Genomic DNA, 24,468 nt, shown 5'->3' on the forward strand with positions numbered 1-24,468 from the left:
AGTTTCAAATTTGAAATCTATGGAGACCAATTTGCATAATTTTAAAGAACTTTAAGAATCAATTTGAGATTCACATTATCCAAAGTAAAAAAGAAGTTTCAAATTCTTAATATTTAAAATTCCCTAAATTTAATTTCCACAAAACACTTCAACAAATCCCTTCATTATGAAATTTTCAAAAAAAAATTATCAAACTATAAAATATACATTAAAAAATTTATATTACCCTCTTAAATTACATTCTCAAAAATTTCATTCATTCAAATACACTTTTTTTCTTTTATAGAAGCCACCCAAATACAGTCTAATAAGTGTGTAACATTTCTTGTATGTATAGCAACAGATTCTTTTAACACAACATTTTTTAACATATTATCTTTTATCAATTGTAATTCTTATAATCCCATTAAATTTATATTGGACCCACAAAGTGTGGCGAGACTCATAGATTTTAGTCGATAAAATTGAGTGTATTGAAAAAATGTGTGTTAAAAGTCTATTGTTAAGCTCATTTTAGCATAATACCATTAGAGAAAAGTTGGTACTTATTTTTTAAATTTATTGACTTATTTTTTTAACAGAACAATAGAATAGAACAGATGTAAAAGAAGGGAAAGACATAAGACTGCCACGTAAATGGTTGGAGTTGGTATAGGTGTCGAGAGTAATCAAGTGTTAGATGTTGATTTTCTATTGTACGTGAGAGATATACATAATTCTTTCCATTCCAACAAGTCAACCAAACAACACAGAAAAAGCAAAGTGTATTTTGTTAGTTTCCTAGCTCAAACAATGGAAGGCAACAAGACTATGGTTCCATCATCACCTTCAGATGCCAAACTCACCAATGGAATTGTGTCCAATGGGAAACAGTACTCTTCTCCTGATGACTTAGAGATAGAGACCTTCTATGTCAAACTAACTGAAGTTTTGGACTCCTCTGGGTTCAATCTCATGTCTGTTTCTTCAATCAGCTTCTTACTTTCTGTTTTGCTTTTATTTTTTTCGTTTGTATTTGCATGAGTGTTTTTACTTGTGTGCATTATGCTATGTTTGGTTTTACAAAATTTGCATGCAAAAAACGTCAAGCATTTTTTTTTAATTGCCACTTCCTGCATGTTTGGATATTTGGATTTACGGTAAATTTGTAAAAATAACAGTGACATGCTCGATTTTATTCTCCAATTTGTAGTTTTTGCCACAAATTCATCCAAACATGCACTAAAAGAAAAAGGAAAAAGTGTGTGTACTTGTGGATAAAAAATGTAGTTGGAGAAGGTCACTAGCTAGTCATAGTCATCGGCAAAGTCACCACAAAAGAAAAATCGAGACATGCATTTAGTCATATTGGTCCTTAAAACTGAAATGTGTTGTAATTTGCTCCTCTTTAAATGTTTGGTATAAAGAATGTCACTAGAATAGTAGAATGTGCTTCAATTTAGAAGGGAAAGGTGATGTGATACATGAAACATGAAATGTTATTGACTTTATTTTATATAAAGTTTTATGAGATAATAAAGGGTATATGACCATGCACCTCTGTTTCAATTCTACTTGACAGTTTCAATGTCCGAGAGACAATCTTAGACTTGTACCTGTTTTACTTGGAAGTCACCAGAAGAGGAGGTTTTCACCAGGTATTTGCCCTGTTATCCACATATTGACCTCCCATGATCACATGATTTAATTTGTTGTATTTGTTATATGTTCACTTCTCATTAATGCATGTGGCTTCTATTATTTGCATGCACACCAAGTCTATCGATCCAATATGTTGTGTCTATATAATATAAATTAGTCAAGAGAGGCTTTTAATTAAGTAATTTTTCATATGAATTGTTCAGATTTAATATATTGTAATGGATTCTCTTGAATTTGTCCAGGTTGGTCTTCAAAACAAATGGGCTGAAGTTGTCTCTGCACTCAAATTGGAAGGCAACAATGCAATGTTATCTCCTCAAGTTGAAAAGATCTATGCAACACTTCTATACAAATTTGAGAAATTGTACTTCTACAGGTTTCCTGCAACCGGCAGCGCCCAAGGTATCTAAGAGATCAATTTGTGGTTATTTTAAGTAGATATCTTGTTTCATTCTGGTACTTCACTTAGATGCTTGATATATAGATATTTGGTAGTTTATACATAATATGATTTTAATTTACAACTAGTAATAGAAAAAAGCCTTGTAAAAAACATTGGTCTAGGAAAATGTATTGGATATGAAATGAAATTAAATCACTCGGTGGTGACACAAGTTTACATCGGATCATTGTATGATGTTTTTATTACATTTTTGTTTTAAGATGAAAATGTGTTTAACCTTAAAGTCTCCTTTCTTTTCTCCTCACACCTACATTTTGTAAAGGTACGCGTAAAAGGAAGCAGAACTCGACTACTGGTTTATCTCAATTAATGGCTGATGAAGATAATCTGAATGTGGCAAAGGTTTCCAAGGACTACTCTAGCCAAATGACAGGTTATAAGGATTTAGAATATTTATGCAATGAAAATTTGATCCACTGATATGTAAAAGGTTGCACTCAAGTACTAATGAATTAACTAGCTAACTAGCTGAATCAAAACTAATATCACAACATAACACAATTTATCAACTAATCATGATAACTGAGATTACTAAAGTTCCAAAACAGGTTTGTTACTTTATGTACTTATTAGCTGCAATGTGGACATTTTTTTTCTTTAGTAACTCCAAGTGATTTGTTAAATGAGTTTAAAGGTGTATCTTGTGAATTTAGAGGTGCTTATGCTGCAATATTTGGATTCTTAATTAAAGCAGGAGCCGGCTGTCAAGAACCTCGGGTGCTTCTACAAGCACCCTCAAATGACAAAGAAAACAAGAAACAAGACAAAGAAAAGAAGAAACGGCGAGGTCCTCCTACCGGACAAAGTGGATATCAAATATTCCTCAAGCATGAATGTGCTCGATTAAAAGCTCAAGATCCGGACATTGATGGCAAAAAAGTCCTACGCATGGCTGTTGATGCTTGGCAGAAGATGTCTGCCACTGAAAAACAGGTATGATAAATAAAATTGACATAATATCGATCAAATATCGAACAATTTATATTTTTGCAATTAGCCTCTACTTTGTTTGTTTGAAATTTTCCATTTATAATTACTTTTTCATGTAGCCATATGTGGAGGAAAGCAAGAAGATAAAGGAAAAAAAGAAGGAAGCAGTGATCATTGACAATAAACAGATGGGCACTGAAGATCTTAAGAAGGATGAAAAGAAGAGCACTCAAGATCTTAAGGAGGAAAAGAGGCCTAGTGTGTGCGGTTACGACTACTGTGCAACTTCGCAACCACTACCAAACTATTCTTCTGTCAACAATGCAGCTGTGGAGTTGGCTTTGAAAATGACTGAAAAAGCACTCAAGGATCCCTTCTTCCCAGTTGATTTGGATACTTACTGTTCGTTGGATATGTTAAATGGGAAATCCAAATGACTATACTAGCGGTTGGTTAGGTCTCTTTTTTTGGTTTTTGAGGCAATGCTATTGCCTATGCATCCAAGGGTTATCTCTTTTTTGGACTCAATCAAACCAATTGAAGCAGCAGCAACCAAGTTTGATGCACAGACAGCAATGTTCCAAGCCTCTTGCAGTACTAGTGACTAGTGAAGTATGTATATAAACTATATAGTAAATTAGTAACGCTCCAAGCCTTTTGCACTAGTGACTAGTGAATTAAGTATGTATACAAACTATATATAGCAATGTTCCAAGCCTCTTGCAGCAGTGACTAGTGAAGTATGTATATAAACTATATATATAAACTATAAAGTTGTGTTATAATGCATAGGTTTGTTTGCAATTTGGTGTGGTTGCCAAATTCCTTTTGAGAAAACTACCTTTATGTTGAACTACAAATACCATCAATGATGATCGGTGGGACTCCTTTAGGACCATTTTCTTAATTTTGAGAAGAAAATGTAATGTATGATTATTTATTTGAAGGCTTTTTGAAAGATTTTTATTTTAAGTTGTTGACAAGTTTTTACTTTGTTTTTAAAAACAAAATTCAAAACTGCTAAAAAAGAAGAGACTTTGATTGTTAATTATACATAAGTATGATTTCGGATTTTAAAATTCGAAAACATCATTTTTTGAAGAAAAAAAAGCAATCATTTTTTTTACTAAACCTAACATGTTTAAGAAGTTGGGTTAGTTGGCTCATGGTAAGACCTACTAACCCAACTTGTTCAACAAGATAGGGTTGTCTTAAAAGGATTACATTCAGAAAGGAAAGTAAAGTAAAGGTAGATCTACACCAACGAACGAAAGGTAAAAAGATAAGGTTGTCTGAAAAATTAAGGTTGTAAAGTAAAGGTAGATCTACACCAACGAAGGAAAGGTAAAAAAATAAAGGTTGTCTCAACGAAGGAAAGGTAAAAAGATAAGGTTGTCTGAAAAATTAAGGTTGTCTTTATGATTTTGTTTACTAATTAATTTATTTGATTTTTTTGTAGATGAGTTTGATGAAAAAAATTCTGCGAATTATCAAGACCTGCTCATTTGAGTTCAAGCCAGCCAACAGTCGTTTAATAAAATCGACAACCGAGATAATAGTAGCAAAAACAGATAAGCATGAGTTCTACGTTGGCTTGGACACAAGACTTGGACCATATGGGAGATACTCCTTTGAAGGAAACAAATATTAAAAAACTTTGAAATAAAGTCAACTCCATGCTATAAATCTTCCTGCCTTTATTTTACATGTACCCTTTTGCTACAAACTGGATAACTTTGTGATTGTGAAGATGAGCACATTCACAAATTTTCCTTCTGCCCTCAAACCAGTGTTTAAAAAGTCTAAAAACCAGTTTCTTAAAACAATTGGTATGTTGACACCCCTAACTACATGAAGTGTAATTCTAGTAGCATTTCTCTATTTAGCACCACTTTCTACAACATCCTTTCCCCTTTCTTCCCCTCTTGAAAATGATAAAGTTGGGCTCACCACAATTATTGCATACATAATAAATGCAAGGTCAAGAATGTGACAAAATTATAATAGTTAACTTCATGATTGACCTGTATTGAAATTTAAGTCAACTGATCTCAGTATATTTGTGTAACTGTATAGGACTTGGCTAGTTCTAAAAAATAAAAATATAAAATGCAATTTCAGCATCAAATTGATATACTTGTTACTAACCTCCCTTCTTTTTGAAGTCCTGGTTAACTGATAAAATGCAATTTCTAGGCCTGGTTAACTAGGAATCTAAATTTCTACAAAAGCTTTCTCTTTTATCAGTGCTGCTACTATGCAAAGGCAGGCCAAAATGTTTCCTGCACAAGGCTTTTTTTGGACCCAAAATAGCAAAAATATTTGGGCTTCACTTGAAAAGAATCCCTAGCTTTGTAGCCTATAGCCCTTTCCATGTCTTACTCATTTTTTTATCAAGATGGGTATGTCAGAATCACGGCGATCCATCTTAGTTTTCTAAAAGCTACTGCTACATTATGTAGCTTTTGTAAAATCATGGTGGGTCACCGTGATTCTAACATATCCACCATGATATCAAACATACACAACATATTAGTAATAATAATTTTGCTGAAATAACGATACTAATAATCTAATACTGAGGTTCAAATAATTATAGTTGGTCTAGCTAGAGAGGTCAGCCTCACATTGAATTTATATTCAAGTCCTACATTGTCAAGATTCTTAGGTTGTGAGCTAGTTTTCAAGAGTGATACACAAACTCATTTAACAATATCATAACTGAGTTAAGGATAATAATATGAGAATTAGACCCAAAGCCCACACTAGATGCGAGGGTGAGTATTGAGATTGTATTGGAACCTTACATTATCAATATTTGCGTCTTGTTCGACGTATATCTATGATTAGGGACCCTCATCCTTTAGGGTGTGTTTGGAACAGCAGATAAACTAAGGAAAGAAAGCACATGGGAAAGAAAGTATCTTGAGAATTGTGTTTCCATAGTTTGGTTCAATTGTTAGATAGGAAAGAAAGTCTGATTTTGGTGGGACCCATGCTCTGAAACCTTTCCTCCCCACCATGCGAAGAGACACAAAGGAATGGAGGCATTGTGATCAAATTACAAAATGACCATTGGCTTTTAAACAATTATCAACGTTATTTTTTTTGGCTTTAATTAATATGTTCCCTCACCTGTCACTTCAGTCTCCAATTTTCATTCTAATTTACAATATACTCCGTATACTTATAAATGACTGTTTTTTAATAATGTTACTTATTTATATCTATAAATTGTATATATAAATATTTTAAATATTATATCTATTATGTAGGGATATTTATGTCAATTTACTAATTATATAACTATCTTTCCTTTCACTTTCTTCTCACCATCATTCAAACCAAACAACTAGAAAATCATCTCACTTTCTACTCACTTTCTATCCACTTTCATTCCTTTTACATTTTTTCCTTTTACTTTCTTTCCTTTCACTTTCTCTTCTGATCCAAACACACCCTTAAGTTAAAATTTGAGAGTGAAATGGAAGTCCATTTAACACCTAGAACATGTGAAAAACAATAAAAAATTTAGTTAAAGGTTGACGATCTTTCTTTTGATATAACACGCCAAAATTTACAATTGATGTGGAATTTGTCAGGTCTTTTGGCATTATCATTGCTGCTAATAAGCAGCCATGTCACTGTAGTGGTCATATTAAATATTACTTCCTCCGTCCCATATTACTTGACCTAGTTGACTCTGTCACATATGTCAATGCACAATTTTAAACTTAAATTTATTTAATAATCTAATAGAAAAAATTACGAAAATTTGATATTTTGAAAATATTAATCGAGACGAATCTAACAACATCTTGTATGCTATATTTTGTTTTTATATATTAGTAGAAAAATAGAGTCAAAGCATGTTACATTTTTTTTTTGAGGGAACAAGGCAAATGAATAGTGCAAATATTCTAAATAGGTCAAGTAATATGGGACGGAGGGAGTATGCTTATTGTATTATATTAGTAGTATATTATTCAGATTATGATGGTTGTTTTGTGGATAAGCAAGGGATGGATTGGCTAACAAGGCAAAGACTAGAGCGCCGTAGTGTTTGATTAACATATTGATGGTAGGTGGATCAATAATTGGATATTTGTATGTTTCATTCATTTCATTACAAAGGAATTTATTAGTGCGTAGAAACAAATGGATTGTAATATCTAAAATAGGACCAAGTAAAACAGGTTAGTTACACCAAATCTCAAAATTAAATTCAAGCCTTATTACAAGTGTTTCATAATTGGTCCAAACTATCATGTTAGTAGTTTATCATGACCATTTTGTTTTTGAATTGCAACATGTGATTATTATTCCTATGAACAATATAATTGGTCGCTGCTTGAGAATTTTGGTGCCATGATCGTGTGATTTGGTTCACTTCATTTGAATTTTTGACAACCGTGTTGCATCAAATTTGTGACGAGTCAGTTGTTGATTTGCTTATTGATCAGGTCAACCATTCAATTGATACTGGTTAAATGATGTATGTACATATAAAAATGAGAAACTTATTGACATGTTTATTTATTTATTGCAAGAAAACCATGTCGGGTGCATAGCAGCATCACTTCTAATGTTGTTTGTCTTATTCGGTCATATGATTTAACTACTCTTTTGTATTATTGTCAAGTGTCTTGTAATTGTATCGAGTAAAAAAATATCAACTGAATATACAATATTTAATATGAATGATTATAAGATATTAGTCTAAAGTCCTCTAAAAAAAAAATATTAGTCTAAAATATAAGTAAACTTGTAAAGATCTTGTGCTCTTGCACATGGGAATGACAACAAACATAAATGTATCTTGTCAAACAAAAAACAAACATAAATGTAAAATTGTGTACCGTGACATTTGGGGAAAATACCTTTCATAGATATTGTTCTTGGTTGGAATATTACTGGACCTTACCAACGATATGTCGTGATCAATGTATTGATGATTTTGTTCTGTAAAATAAGTAACATTTTTTTGTCTCCTCCTTATATGCTAGGGAAGTGGTAACACTCTCTAGTGGGTTTTGGTGGTTGTCCTCGGCTACGTGGTTTATCCCTTTGCTCCGGAGGAGTTATGGGTAGGTTAATACTTCCATTAACCTCCTTCTTGTGTTGCAAGGTTCCCGGAGAGCAAAAGGAAGATGTCTTGGGTTATGCTTACACGGATCGAGTACTTAATGTAGATTGTATGATTCAAATAAAATTGAGGTATAAGTATTTTTTTAGCCTAACCCAAGATGTAGCAGACGATTGTGACGGTACACAGCCCCAAATATTCGTGAAATATCACAAAGCCGTGTTTAAAGTTAAAAAAAAAAATGTCACTTTAGTTTTGAATTTGGCGGTAAGCACCCGGATCATGGTGCTATAAGAGATCAATCGCACTTAAGTGGGATGGCTTCGTGATAATTCTCTTGTGATATTTAGCATTTTTCAGTTTAGAGATATTTATGTTTGAGAGTGAATATATATAATAGACTAAATTGAGAATTTATCAATTAAACTTTTGATTATAGGTCGTTTTCAGCTCAACATCCAATCAATACTCCCTCCGTCCCATAATACTTGACACAGTTGACTTTATTACGCATGTCAATGCATAACTTTGAACTTAAATATCTTGAATAATATATATTAGAAAAAATTATAAAAATTTGATATTTTGAAAATACTCATCGAGATGAATCTAACGACATCTTATATGATATTATTTATCTTTGTATATTAGTAGAAAAATACGGTTAAAGTAAGTTAGGTCAAAATTGCACATTTTCAAATGGGTCATCTATTGCGGGACGGAGGGAGTAATATACTAATATGGTCAGAAAGGAAGAGGTGGAATGCAAATTGGCTTCTATGGATCAAATTATTGGTGTATTAGAGAAGTCAAATTGATTGACCATTAACCATAGGAAGATGAGCTACAAAAAAGTATACATCATCACTAATTAGTAAAAGACACGCCCTTCTCACATGGATTAATAACAAGATTCATTTTCAAATTGCAAATCCTGGAACCCCCCACACAGAAAAACAAAAGATTCTGAGCAAATCTATGAGAAAGGTAAAAATCCTCTTGTTTTGACCGAGTAAAAGATCAAATTCTGACCAAGATAACTTTAAAAATGTTAAAGGCATGTACAGCAATCTAGGGATTAAAAAAAACAAAACAATCATTAAAATATAACCAAACCATGTGTTCCTTGTTGGGACATAACACAATTAATTAACTGTTCTTATCCGGTGAAAATTCCCATATTGAAAAAAATTAAAAAGAGGGACTCAGTCTCAGTCTCACATGGTATTGAAGTATTGATATAGTATAATATGAAATTAAATAGATATTTTATGCAAAGTGATTTTGCCCTGGACCAATTTCCGTTGTTGTTTAATATATTAAGTTGGCTCTTGGAGAGTGGAGAGTGTATAAACAGCAAAGCATGTCTCTTTCAAGGAGGCAAAAATTTTTGGCTTGTCATTACCATACTAGGCTAATAAGATTTTTCACAGATTTTTGTTTCTAATTTTCAATTCTCTCCACAACTTTATTTATTCGATCGTGTAATTTTATTATGAGCACATGCTCTTCTCTCAAACAGATGAATCAAATTGGAGAGAGTGCATTTGCAGCAGACCAATAATGCACATAATAATATTCTCCATTCACATATAGAAATGAAAGTAGGCAATGTGGATGAAACCTGGCCACACCGTCTGAGAGAAAATTTGAATCTATAAAGTTTTATATTTACATTAAGAAAAAATATGATAATAAATGAGGGCCAGGTTATAGAAAAGTGATGAAAACAACCACATGCATAGCCTTCTTTTTTTTCTTTTTTCTATTTTGGCTTCCATTTGGGTGCATCACCCTCTAATCATTGCCAGGAATAAAAACAAACGAGTTTGGTCCCATTTCAGGAACCAATCAACAGAAGCCAACAACTTTTGTCTGTCCAATTGGCCCTTTTTCAATTAAAGAATAAAGTCTTTATTTTTGGCTTTTCAAGATTAAGTAATGTAACATACCATTTGTCTCAAAAGAAAAAATGGTATGTAATATATCATGTTCTTGATCAGTTTATTTACCTATTGAATTCACAAACTCAAGGTAATTTTTTTTGTTACACAAATTTTATTTTATTTTTCTTCTAAAAAATTGTACGAATGTATTTCCAATTTTGGTAGGTAAAGGTAAGAAACTGAGTGAATTTTAACATTATTATGATGATAATAATCATACGGACGGATTATATGGCTTTTATCACATGCCACCCATTTGTGCTATGATGTATTCATTTGGACTGTCATTCATACCCTGCCAAAAAGAGAGAGAACAAAAGAAATAAACTTTATCACTCAGCGTGACCTGCTGCTGTTCATGAATACTCTGATCATCAATCTTGGCCGTTGGATTTGAGAGAGAAATGTTCAGGCACCGTTATATTAATTGAAAAACTTTGTTGATTTTTTTTTTACATAAGGTTAAAAATTGTACAATTCGATATAATTGAGACACATTGAAAATGTTATTTTTGCTTTGCAAGTACGAGTTACAAAAGAGGCCAGAATACCTACAAGGTGACGTGGTGCTAAAAAAACTAGTATAAGATACCAACCACCATATAGGTAAAAGAATAGATAGTATTCCATGTGTCCCTATATATATATATGTCCTTCATATTAATTATAATCTCATGAATTAAATCCCAGAATTAAAAAAAGTTGGTAGTATTAAATGTTTTAATAATGCATGTTTTTTTTTATTACAAATTTACATTTTAAAAAAGATAATGAACTAAAGTTTCCACTATAATACTTTTTTTTTAACAAACAAAAATGGAATATATATATATATAGACAACTGTAGTTTACCCCGCACAAGATGTGCAAAGAGGAACTACTCAAAAGTTATTTACAATAACAAGGTGCTAATCAAAGCAAAGCACCACCAGAACAACAAAACAGGCAAAACAAAACAAAATTACAAGTGGACGCCCATACAGAGTAGCGGTTTATTCCACCAATCATGATAACTATAATGAAAACTTGCCTGCTTTGACTTTAACCATAAAAAAGATGTCATTTTAACCTTGTCAATGAGGGAGAAAAGTGTCGAGACCGTGTTATTAAACACACGATCGTTCCTTTCCTTCCAAAGAATCCAAACCGATGCAAACCAAATAATTCTAAAAAACATATGAGTAGATCTAGGCAAGCCAGGCATATTGATAAATTGTGTGAGGTGTTGACGTATCTCACAAGGTGAAACCATAGACAGACCAAGCCAAAGCCAAACCTGTGACCAAATAGAACCAAATACATGACAACCCAAAAATAGATGAGTCGTTGTTTCTTGACTACCACAACCAGCCACACAAACCGCATCCCCTAGAGATAGAACCCTCCGCTGCACCAAATTATCCTTGGTTGGAAGCCTATTGCGGAGAAGGCGCCACACGAACACCGACACCTTAGAAGGAATTTGCTGATGCCAAATGTCTACAACTTGGGACCTGTCCTCCAATTCAGTCGATGTGGTAAGAAAACGGTAAGTCCCACTCACGGAATATCCATGAATGGGATCAAGCAACCACTTCCAAGTATCTTCGACATTTTCCTGAAAAACAATGTTATGAAAATACATACAACACTCCCTCGCACTCTCCTCCTCCCACGCCATCAATCGCCGACGCCACACCCCCCTCCACCCTTCAACCGCCCTTAGCTCCCTCCTCATCTTCTCCACCGAGCAATCCTTGTCAACAGACAACTCAAAAAGGCGGGGAAATTTTAGTTTTAAAGGAATTTCCCCGACCCAAATATCATGCCAAAAAAGAGTACTCCTCCCATTACCAAGGACCCTCCGAATATTATTATCAAACCAACTACCAACACCCTCACCCACACCCCTTCGCGAATCCTACACAAAGACCGCCACCATGCCGAGCAATGGCTACCACCCTCTTTCAACCGCCCCCCCTCCTCACCATAACGAGCCTTAAGGACTCGGTACCACAAACCCTCTTTATCAACCATCATCTTCCAACACCATTTACCTAAAAGAGATAAATTAAAAGCACCCATCCTCTTAACCCCCAGCCCTCCTACCTCCTTTGGAGTACAAATTGACTCCCATTTTATCCAAGCAATTTTCCTAAAATCCTCACCACCCCCCAGAAAAAAAATTTAAAAAAAGATTCAATAGAAGAAATTATACCTGCATGGGCTTTGAAAAAGGAAAGAAAGTAAACCGGTAGAGAGGACAATACTGATTTCAGAAGAACGAGACGACCACCGAAAGATAGAAACTTATGGTTCCACGACGACAGACGAGAGACGATGCAATCGATAACAGGTTTCCAAAAAGAGAGAATCACCTCCAATAGGCAGCCCCAAGTAAACAAAGGTATTATAGTTTCCACTATAATACTTATTGTCGACTGCTTAAAATTTAATTGAAATATACTAGTAAATAAATAAATAATGGATTTGAAAAATAAAAGATGATCTTATATAAGGGCAAAATAATTTCTCAAAAGAGTTTTTTTTTAGCATTCTCAAAAGAGGTTTATATCTAGGGTGGAGAAAGTTATCGTTATTAATTATATGTTGAAGCAAATTAATGAAAATTGGACAAAAATTAGGTTACTATATATTACTCATTTTTCTTGTCAAAATAATTTACTCAATTTAGAGGTGTGAAATCGACAATGACCTTCCAAAATGAAATATATTAAAAAAAAAACTCATATTTTTTGATAGAATAGTAAAAAAAGTTAAGAACTTCTCTCATATTTAACTTAGGTTTTATATTTACTACATTTATAAGACATTGTGGAGAGTAATATAGATGATAGACTTAACTTTTTTTATTAAAATTGCGTAGATTAAATCTAATTCACTACATTTTTTTAATATGTTTAATTGACCATATTTACTTATAATTTTAATTTATTCAACATGGATTACTTAATTTTTCCCTCACCTTTTCTCTCTCCTTTACCTTTGGCTTTGGGTTCTATATCTTTGCAAGTAAGTTAAGATGATTGAGGTAGCATGTGGATCTTATCCGTATTAGTACAAAATAATAGTGTTTAGTTGGATAGGCATGTTTTGATAAAGTGAACTCTATTGTTCAAAAATTGAGAAATAGTGTGTGTCTCCCGTGACTAATAAACATAATTAAGAGTTTTGCTTAACTTGATCGTAGGAGAAAGGATATTCTCCTTTTATTTTATTTTTAAAATTATTTATTTGTGTAAATTTTTATGTAAACTATGTTTATAAAAAAAAACATTTTAGGTAAAAAAAATGTATATCAATCTAATTTTTTTTTACGAAATTAATCGCCAAAATTTAGATTTTTTTTTTGACAAACGCCAAAATTTAGAATTAGAACATATAATTGATCAGGGACTGACATAAAAATAAAAGATTATAATTAACGAATTAGTTAGGACTGCACGAAAATACAATAAATTAATTAGGCAAGTTGCCCACTAGTCCATATATCTTTTTTCAACAAATAAACCTAAACTTTCCTCATGAGAATAGCCGTATGAAGTCTCTATCATTCTATATTTTAATTATGTCATGTTAAGAGAGCATTATCGTTTGTTAATCTTTCATTTCATTTTAATAGTCAAACTCTCATACCTTAAACCACTAATTATACCTAAACTCAAAGGCAACTTCCTTCCAACCCACCTCATCACGTTTTACTTTTTCATCTTTTTCTAGGATCGCAAGACAATTTTAACCACAACATGTGTAATGTAGAAAATATGTTCAAAGTAAAATGAAATTGATGATTCTATTTGACCTTGTTTTTTTTTTGGGTAGTGCTATTTGACCTTGTTTGAAATAATGTTTTACCTAGTCTAGATTTACCATTACTGAACAAAATTTACAAATCTTCCCTTTGTGATTTAAAACAAAATAATTAAGAGAAATGATATTTGTACAATCATTTTCTAACAACTTTTGTGACAACTTTCTCTCTCATACACACATTATATTTTTACTTTTTCTCTCTGTTGCTTTGGTTTTCGTGTCAATACATAGTTTTCTTTGTAAAAATATGGTTGTCAATGTGGTTGTCAATCAAATTAATGTTCAAATAACAATGCTCAATAATTAAACCAACAAAATATTTAGTTAAATCTAAGAGATCAATATATTTCAATCCTAAATTTTTTAAGTATAAATTAAAGGATATGTTTTGTTTAGGTAGAAAAATATTAGTATAACAGTTATTTTATGTCATCATGAGTTTAACTCAGTTGATAGGGACAATGCATAATAAATGCAAGGTCTGAGGTTCCTAGATAGAATGTGAACCATGGTTCCTTTAATCCACTCAACTCTTGGTGTTCTAGTAAAAAAATCACACATGTAAATCGATTTGAATCTTAAGCCAGAATCTAGTTCATAATTTGAAGGTGTCCAACCACACACATATACATCCATGGACTCAAAAGTATTTTTTTTTATTGAAAAATGTTAATACTTAATTGTTAGATTAGTTTCTTTAGTTTTTCTCCTTTTGTCTAAGTTTGAACTAAAGACCTTCAACTCTTTATCCATTAACTCAAATCACTTGAGTTATCCAACTCCCACTCAAAAATATTGACAATGTGAAACTTGAATACAACTATAACATTTACTCTCACATCTAATGTGGCTCTTGTGTCCAATTCTCATATTAACATCCTTGATACATCTCTAATATCATGTTATATGAGTTTTAATACTAACCCTAAAAATTAGTTTATAGGATAGGTATACTTAACCATACATATACATCAAACAACTTGAAAATCTGGACAATGTGATACAATTGAATTACAACTTCAATAGTTACATCATAAAAATTAATGTTATACTGTGACATTAAAAATTGCTCGTGGAGATTGAGTCATGTAATTATTCTTAATCTTAAAATTAAAATGTTGTAATGAATTTTAAATTTAAAAAACAATATAAAAAAAAAATTGGAAAATAGAAAGGGAAATGAAATAAATGTGAGTAAGGTTAAGGACGCGTGGTTCCCGTGACTCCAAACTGCTTATATACTCTCTTCTCTTTCTTTCTCCTCATTTCGTACCTCACATCACACCAATCCATCTTCATCTTCTTCTTCTTCAACAATTCTTCATTCAATCTCTTCGCTAAATTCATTCCTCTATTCAATCTTCAACCATTTCAAATGGATTCATTCGAACCAAACACAGATTCAACTCATTCAAACACATCACAAGAATCCAATCACAAAAAACGCCGCAAAATCGATAACCTCACCACCGATCAAAACTCTATCAATCTCATGCCATGGAGATCCCAATCAGACCAAAACACCTACTCCAAAAAACTCATCCAAGCACTTCTCCGTATAAATTCCCCACAAACAACCAAACCTGCCGCCGGTCAAGTCCGTCAAACCGCCGATCGAGTCCTCGCCGCTACCGCAAAAGGAAGAACACGCTGGAGCCGCGCGATTCTTGGAAAATGGAAGAAACTCCGAAGACATCACAAAAAAGTCAAGAAAGCTGCAAACAACGGATTATTGAAGAAATCTTCCAACAACAACGGATTGAAGAGGGAGAGGATTCAACGGTTACCAGCTGTGCAGAAGAAAACACGCGTTCTCGGCCGGTTAGTTCCCGGTTGCCGGAAAGTTCCGTTACCGAATCTTCTAGAAGAAGCTACTGATTATATTTCTGCTTTGGAGATGCAAGTGCGTGCTATGACAGCTCTTGCTGAGCTTCTCGCCGGTGGAACGCCGGCGGGAATCGCCGGTCAGGTGTTGAGTTGACCTGTGCGCATTGTTTACTGCCTAGGCTATATTGCGCCAGGTGTTACTTGATTTTTTTTTTTTTTTTTATATTATTGGTTTTTTCTTTTTCAGATTCATGTATCTTATTATCGTGTACACTGTACATGCCATTTGCTTAATCCTCTCTTTATGTTCCACTATCCTAACTTTTTTTTCTTATATTTAATTTAATTTAATTCAATGTGAATATGCTACCTATTTTGATTATTTTCTTAACTACTTTTTGCAAGAAAAAAAAACTTGTGATTTTTTCTTGTTATTTTCCAAATTTGAGAAATCCTCTCCAAAAAAAATTGAGAAATCAATAAATTACATTCTAAGAACTTTATCTTTTTTTGTCAGAATAATAATAACAATCATAATGTAGAAATATTTTAGTTTTTTTCACTTGATCTTTTGATTCTCGTAAAAAAAAAACTAATAATTTAGAATTCAACCTATAATTTCATAAAATCAGATTAATAATTGTTTTGGCCAATAATCAAATAGGATGCTCTCATTTAATTAGGCTTAACTTGAACTTGCAATTTCTCTACATTTGTATGATCGTATTGCACAAAAGTTGCAAATTGAAATAGTTTCAAGGCATAAGAACACATTTTAAGTAGTTAAAGATATAAATTTTATCTTAGAAATTGAATATTTCTTTGAAGTTTAAAAAGTATTCTTTTAAACGTAAATTCTAATATAAATTTCGTGTTTAGTCTTTTTAACATTGTGTGCTTAAGTATTTAAGATATGGTTCATGAAGTATCAACTAACAAAATCAAAATTGTTAGGTTGTACGTTTTTACCCTGTTTAATTCTAAGACTCGTATTTGTGTGTTTATGACTTTATGTTGTCAACAACTTCATCCATAAAACAAAAAAAATCAACACATGAATAAATTTTCAAAAAATGTAACTGTTTATCGGAAAAAATAGTCATGGTATGTTTAGCTTTTATGGGTCTGTTTGTACCGACTAATTTTTTAGTTTATGAAAAATATCTTACACAAATAAATAAGTTTTTATGTTAATTTATAATTTTTTAATAACGAACATTTTATCTTTGTATTTTATATAAAAGCTTATTTATTTGTATAAGCTATTTTACATAAGTTAAAAAATAAGTCAATTCAAACGGGCACAATAACTTAAATGTACAACCTCGTATTGAGCTTAGATTTTTTTAAGAGCTTAGATTTGACAAGTTTTGTAACATAGCTAGTGGTGAAAAACTATACGAACTAGAAATTATCTTTTATCTGTACTTTTAAATAATTTTGCTAGTTTTTGTCGAAAAAAATGTTATTTTACTGTTGGAAAGAGTCTCTCCCATAAATTATCATCGATCGAAATAAAATTAAGGCTTAAATGCATTTCTAGTTCCTCTATTCTACCTTTTTTTAAATTTTAGCTCCTTCATTTCTAAAACCAGCCTTTAGATCCTATTATACATTTCTTAGATTTTTATAGTCTCCCTACTATTTAAGTGATGTGTCACTCTTATTAGCAAGGTGACATTGACGTGGCATTGTTGTGTTACCTTTTTAATTTTCCATGACAATTATAGTGATTATTGTCCTCGTGAGTTTAGCTCAGTTGGTATGGACAATGTATAATATATGTAAGGTCCGGGATTCAAACCCCGACCACCACTAAAAAAAAAATTATAGAGATTATTTTATATAACTAATAAAAACTAATTGATTGCTTATTAAAAAAGAAATGAACTAAAACATAAACATGAATTGAATTAGATTTAGGAACCCTAATTAATATTTTTTTATAAAATATAGAAATATAAAAAATTAAAATAAGAAACAAATTGTTTAACCATTTTTCATCGCTATCATCCTCCTCCTTTATCTTCATAAATCTTCACTATCATCATTCTCATTCTTTCTTCTCATCGTAGAACTTCATAAGTAAACCCATAACTTTACATCTATACAGAAAAAAAAAACTTGAAATTTAAAATACACAGTCAATAAAATAAAAACCCATAATATCAAGTCTCGGTCTAGAACTTCAAACTAATCATCTTTGACCCTCAAAAACTCCAAAAACACTTCGTTATAAATCCATTCTAAGACTCTGGCTCCCGCCTTAATTCTTCATCTTCCTCGTTTGTTGGACCGAGTCAGGAAGAAACACAACATCATCAAGTAAAAAGTGAATCATCACAACCACTACGCCCCCTCCTTTTTTTTTCTTACCAAATCTACACCTTCGTAAAATCTGAAGAGAACACACACAATTTTTCGGGTTCACAAAAATCATAGGAGAAGAATATTGTAGTGGGAACGTGTTTTTGAGTTTACCAAAACGAATAAGAATGTGATTACTGTGAGATTTTAAACGATTACGATGATTAATGCAATTATGTAAGTTTTTGAATCATCAATTTAAAAAAGAAAAAAAAAATCACATTGTAGGGTTCAGGGATTTTTAATTTGGGGGAAACATGAAATTCAACGAATTTGAGAGATGTGGTGTTTATGAGCGTTTGGATCTAAAACGAGCTTTGTTATTCAAGAACAAGGTCACAAATAAAAACAAGATTAGGGTTGCTCAATAAGATTCGCGAATGAAAATGAATGATGGAAATCTAAGGATTAGCGAGGTCAAATTTGGAATCATGGGGATGGCGGAAGAAGGATGGTTGCTTAATCTGATTTGTGGGAAAATGAGACTAGGGCTTCCTCAATAAGATTCATTTCCTTAAGTATATTTTAATTTTTTTCTTATATTAATAAATAATCAATTACTTTTTATTAGTTATATAAAATAATTACTATAAATGACATGTAATGGTTTAAATGACATGAAAAATAAAAAAGGCAACTTAAATATGCCACGTCAGTGCCACTTAACTAATGAGTGGGATACATCACCAAATTAACGGGGGACAAAAAAATCCATTAAATATATAATAAAGGGACTAAAAAGTTGGTTTTAAACTAGGGGGTTAAAATTTCTATTAAGGTAAAATAGGGGGGCCAAAACTACATCTGAGCTTAAAATTAAATTTCATCAGTTCTACTCGTAGGATCACATTGATTTGCTAAAAAAAAGTACAAGGCAAAATAACTAAACTTGTATAATATGAAATTTTATTACAATAATCTTCACGATCCACACAAACAGAGAAGGGAAAATAATCATTTTACAATGTGGAGACTAGAATTATGATTTTATTTTATGTTAACCTTTTAATTTTTAAAAATTGGAATCTTTGTATCACGGAGTTCGACCATGAGGTAAGTATAATCTGACCACAAACTATTCCATCAAGAAATTGACTCGAATTATTCCAAACAATTCATCTAATTAACCACTTGAGCTCAGTTGTTTGGTTACTAGAAATATGAAGAACCATATATATTAGTGTTTGATTTACTTTTAAATTTATCTTTGCAAACTATTATTAGTAACATTTGCTACAATCGAAACGGTTCTATCACCTATGAATATCATCGAGGATCGGATGCAAAATTGCATGAAAGATGACCAATGAGAACAAGATCCACTGAAAGGTGTTATATTTCCACAATTTGCGAATTAAAGTTATTTTAAATTGAGAGTTGTATCACACTTAATGCTCGACACACTTTGAATAATATTATGTTTAATGGAGAGGATATATGGAAAAGCAAAAAAAGTACAATTGTGAAAAATAATTATAAAAATGTAAATTAGCAATTTTAAAAATGAAATATGATTTTTTTATATTTTAAATCAATATATACAAGTACGGGTATCCTTTCATTTTTTACAATGAAAGTATATGAGTATTATCTTCACTAACAACATAAAATTTCTGAATCTCCCACTATCTTTGATCAAACGGGACCTAGTTTGACCAGATTGTCTATGCAAAGTTGGACTTGAGGTCGTAATTCAGAAACAGTCAAAATTTGCAATTGCAAAGAATTAGTCAAACAAGGTGAAGTACTTATCGTTTGGTGTTTGTATAATACTTGACCCATAACGGCCTCACTTAGCATATATACATATTATGATTATCCCACTGTCATTTGCCTCTCCATTTTTGGTTAAAAATATTGTTGTCGTTAACAGCACTTTTGCTTAAACAAGAAAATGTGCAGATCTATCAAAATGATAAAACGTCATTCCATAAATATTAATTTAAAGTATAATCCGTTGTTGGCATCCACTTGCAAAACCATTTATGCTTGAACACGAAGTTTTCTTCCCAAGGAGCATGTGTGGAGGTATAATTGTTGTTGTGCAATTGTAATTCTCCATTTTTTTAGCTATTTTTATCCCATGTATTTTTCTCGTCTCTGGTTTAGCTGCCCCTCCAATTTTCCCACAAATGTACAATAATGTGACGTTATTTATTGACATAACATCAAATTGTCATGACCAACATTACTTTTCTTTGAAATTAAAAATTAAAAATCTTGACCAAAAAAAAAAAATTAAAAACACAAAATCAAGTTTCTTAAATGAGGTCGAATGAATAAACCCTAATCATAGTCTTAATCAAGCTCAAGTACAACATAATTTATGTAATTTTTATTTTAAAGGAAACGCACGCTATCAATAGCAATTTGATGTCATGTCAATAATAACATTACATTTTTCTTTTGTGGTGGCCGATGTTTGAATGTCAGACCTTACATATATTATTCATTGTCTATATCAACTGAGCTAACCTCACGAGGACATAATAAAATTACATCTATGTAAACTTGGAGAAAGACTACTAAATTAAAATGAAGAAAACAAAATGGATCAAAACAGATAAAAAAAAAGTAAGAGACCGAAATCGTATAATTACAATAATTTGGGACCAAAAGTACATTGAAGATTTGGTCTAAAAACATGCATAGAATATACAAAGAATGTAAGGAAGTGGAAGTGCATGCATTATTTTTTTGGCTAAAATATGGTTTTAGTCCCTGCAAATATGTCTCGTTTTGATTTTAGTCTCTGTAAAAAAAATTTGTTGTTTTTGGTCCCTGCAAAATATTTTGTTTTTGAAATAGTCCCTGACCCTACTTTTGTGATGATATGCATATGTGACACATGATAACTGAACCTATTTTGTAGTTTTTGGTCCCTGCAAAATATTTTGTTTTTTAAAAAGGTCCCTGCAAGATATTTTGATTTTGAAAATAGTCCCTCCAGGGACTATTTTCAAAAACAAAAAATTTTGCAGGGACCAAAAACTACAATTTTTTTTTTACAGGGATTAAAACCAAAACGAGACATATTTGCAGGGACTAAAACCACATTTTAGCCTATTTTTTTTTTCATATTTCACATAAATATTTTAGCAGGAGTAAATAGGCAATTACCCCCTTGAAATTGTAAGTTTCGTCAATTATCCCCCTGAAATTAACAAAACTTCAATTACCCCCCTGAAATTGCACAACGTTAATCAATTTACCCCCTCCGTCAAATTCTTCTGTTAGTCAACATGACGTTTTGCAAATACCCCCGAAGTTTTGCACTTATGTGCAAAATGCCCCCTGAACTTGAAAATTTATATTTTCTTTTTCCTATCCTTAAAAGCGACTGCATTATCACTGAATTGTGGAGCGTATTAGCAAATTTTTGACGGTATACAACCATATATGTTCCATGAACTCCATATATTTTTATTAAGGTTTTTGCTAAGGTTTTTTTTTGTTTTGTTGAAGTTTTAGCTGCCCTTTGATGTTTTTCCCTACCTTATTGCAGTTTCAAGAGGCCTTCAGTAGCACTGATGGTCGTATAAAGTTTGTTCATTCCATGGAAGGAATTGTCAAGGGAAGTGAACAGCTAATGCTATTTTTGTATGCGTAAATATTTGGAAGAGTAACTGCAGCTCTTGAGGTGTTGTGTTAATTTAAGTTTAGACTTGTAAAAATGTTGAAAAATTTGATTCGAGATTGTGCGTCTGTACCATTCCCTCATGTGATTTTTCACTTCCTCTTCCTCTTGCTTCTCTTTTTTGACTCTTTTGTTTGTCAAATTCCAGTATTGACAATAAGACATTAAGCTATCTCCCTTGCATTTAAGTATATTGACCAAGTCCATCATAGAGAGTGATAAGGAGTTAGAAGGTGGTGTCAATTATAAGATTCAAGTAAAATGGGTGAAACAGAGAAATGCTTTTAAGTGTAACATGTGATTGAAACTTAAATAAAAATATATGGAGTATACCGTCAAAAACCTTAATAAAAATAAAATATATGGTTGTATACCGTCAAACACTTAGCTAATATGGTTGTCAAAAACATATATGTTCCCTGAACTCTATATATGGTTGTCAAAAACCATATATAAAGTTCAAGGAACATATATGGTTGTATACCATCAAACACTTAGCTAATATGCTCCACAATTTAGTGATAATGCAGTCACTTTTAAGGATAAGAAAAATAAAATATAAATTTTCAAGTTCATGGGGCATTTAGCACATAAGTGCAAAACTTTAGGGGGGATATTTGCAAAACGTGTTGACTGACAGAAGAATTTGACGGAAAAAAAAATAAGAAAAACTTCGTCAAATTGACACATTGATAATTTCAGAATGAAATTACTTCGTCTACATTGAAAGAAGAAGGAAAAAAAAAATAAGAAAAACTCGTTATTCATAAAAAGAAATAATATTTATACGATCACTTTGTCATAACTTTTTGACATCTCTTTCATACTTACATTATATTCTTATTTTTTTTTCTCTTTATTTTTTTGATTAATAAAAAAAGATAAATAAAAATTATCACAAAAGTTGTCTATAATGGTTGTTCAAATATTATTTCTCATTCAAAAGAAAGTGACCACGGTTGATACGTGTGCTTGTGAGGACCTACAAATTTCACATTAACTTGCATGTGACTATGTGAGCATAGGTAACGGAGTTTCACATGCTATTTTAAGAAAGATATAAACCCTCACTGGCCTTTTGTATTTACATATTTGCATACACATTCTTCTTCTTGAAACAGACACTTGAGGGTCAGATAATGGATAAAAACTAGTGTTTGAGACCCACCTCATCCAAGTGGGTGAATTAACGACTTTCAAGAAAAACCTTTTTCCTAATTAATGGCTGACACGTGTGGAAGCTTGCCAATATAACTGTCAAATACCAGATCACCGGATGGTGACATGTCTATACTTAGGAGAGCTCTCAAATAAGTAGGATGGGCTAAGACGGTCCATATTTCAATACTATCATTCTTAAAAAAAATATTTGAAATATACAACAAATTTACTCTATTTGTTTACACTTAAAAAATATTTGAAATATACAACAAATTATATGTGAAGAATCACACGAAAAACATATAAGGAAATGCACATAAGTTTTGTTCTTTCTAAAATAAGGGACAAAACTTACATATTTTTTTTAAAAATAGGAGACATGAAATGCATTTAAGCCAATCACTTAAAAGAAAAACAAATAAATTGTATAATGTAATAGAAGTTGGATTCTAGGGCGAGGGTTAAATTAAATCTCTCACCGGTAAAACATTTAAAAATTATCATTAAATTTAATCGATGATTTAGATTTGTTGAACATGTACATATGTTCACACACAAACCTACCCATATTTCCCCATTTGTGTCACCACCAACTCACCAAAAAACTGTCGACCGGCTAGAAATAAATGAAACCGTGACAAAATCACAAAATAGTTATTAGCATGCATGATATTTGATGGTGGTTGGATTTTAGTGAAATGGAAGAAGAGGAACGGGACATTGTATACATATTTCTTACAAATAGATGTTATTATTTTAGCGAGAAACGAAAGAAGTTAGAAGAGGAGGGAGGTTCAATGATTTGGTTGTATTTTGGAGTGTATGAATCCGGATTAAACAATTAAAGTAAAGAACACATGTGTGCAGACAACATAAATTCATGACAACAATTATATGTTGAATGAAAATAATGGTTGGTTTTATGTTTTGTTTTGCAATTTCTGCGGGCAAATGGGGAAGAGATAAAAGACGAGAAATACTTGCATAGAAGCGCAACTAACCCCTCATTTTTGCACACAAAGAATAGATAAAAAGTGATTAAAATTTGAAAAACAAGTAGGTTCCTTTCTTCTTTTTCATGGTTGTATGTAAACAAACGATGAAAGACTTAATTGAGCTCTCATTATCTAGGGCTTGATATGGCTTGAAGTGAGGGTTTATCTCACGTGATTGTTGAGAGTGACTCAAAAATGCTTATTGATATGGTTACTAATAATTGCAAGATCAATGGAACCATCCCTTCTCTGGTTTGACGTATTCAGGAGATCCTTCAACGAGATTGGCATACTTAAGTTATTCACACTTGGCAGGAAGGCAACAGATGTGCTGATTGGCCGGCAAATTTTAGTCTATCCTTGAATTCTTGAAATTTGGTTGTTTTGGAGTCTCCACCTAGTGAACTTCAAAGATTCGTTTGTGATGATATTTCTGGAGCTTGCATGTCTAGGAATCTACGTGTAACTTATTTTTTTTTCTCTTTGTTTTTGGCCCTAGGCCCTCTTTTGTAAAAAAAAATAAAAAAAATTGTTTGATTTTAATCCGAGGGACCACACCTATGAAGCCCTGATACTTCAAAATGGATGACGTATCGTATCTC

The 24,468-nt window shown here is 31.9% G+C and overlaps 2 protein-coding genes across 3 annotated transcripts; both read left to right on the forward strand.

Moving 5' to 3' along the window:
* Positions 1 to 714: 714 nt before the first annotated feature.
* On the forward strand, positions 715 to 3,838 carry LOC146957343 (high mobility group B protein 10-like). Of its 2 annotated transcripts, none has more exons than XM_085735961.1 (6): positions 715 to 956; positions 1,562 to 1,637; positions 1,884 to 2,043; positions 2,367 to 2,477; positions 2,799 to 3,037; positions 3,154 to 3,838. In XM_085735961.1, exons 1-6 carry the CDS (start codon positions 793 to 795, stop codon positions 3,469 to 3,471), a joined length of 1,068 nt encoding a protein of 355 aa, XP_085592087.1. In that variant the 5' UTR covers positions 715 to 792; the 3' UTR covers positions 3,472 to 3,838. The 2 variants fall into 2 exon arrangements, with proteins under 2 accessions (XP_085592087.1, XP_085592080.1); XM_085735954.1 differs by having other exon boundaries at positions 745 to 956; positions 2,796 to 3,037; positions 3,154 to 3,615.
* Positions 3,839 to 15,143: 11,305 nt separating this feature from the next.
* LOC146957344 (transcription factor bHLH149-like) lies at positions 15,144 to 16,021 on the forward strand. The gene has a single exon (XM_085735978.1). The coding sequence runs from the start codon at positions 15,255 to 15,257 to the stop codon at positions 15,858 to 15,860; it is 606 nt and encodes a 201-aa protein (XP_085592104.1). The 5' UTR covers positions 15,144 to 15,254; the 3' UTR covers positions 15,861 to 16,021.
* The last annotated feature ends 8,447 nt before the right edge of the window (positions 16,022 to 24,468 follow it).

Source organism: Medicago sativa, chromosome 1, assembly GCF_051527215.1.
Source record: "Medicago sativa cultivar Bolivia chromosome 1, Bolivia_mono, whole genome shotgun sequence".
NCBI classification, from domain to species: domain Eukaryota; kingdom Viridiplantae; phylum Streptophyta; class Magnoliopsida; order Fabales; family Fabaceae; genus Medicago; species Medicago sativa.

Coding starts and splice junctions, on each gene's coding strand:
- LOC146957344 (XM_085735978.1), top strand. CDS start 15,255: ATGGATTCATTCGAACCAAACACAGATTCAACTCATTCAAACACATCA.
- LOC146957343 (XM_085735954.1), top strand. CDS start 793: ATGGAAGGCAACAAGACTATGGTTCCATCATCACCTTCAGATGCCAAA. Junction 957..1,561: donor TCCTCTGGGTTCAATCTCAT/GTCTGTTTCTTC, acceptor TCTACTTGACAG/TTTCAATGTCCGAGAGACAA. Junction 1,638..1,883: donor GAAGAGGAGGTTTTCACCAG/GTATTTGCCCTG, acceptor GAATTTGTCCAG/GTTGGTCTTCAAAACAAATG.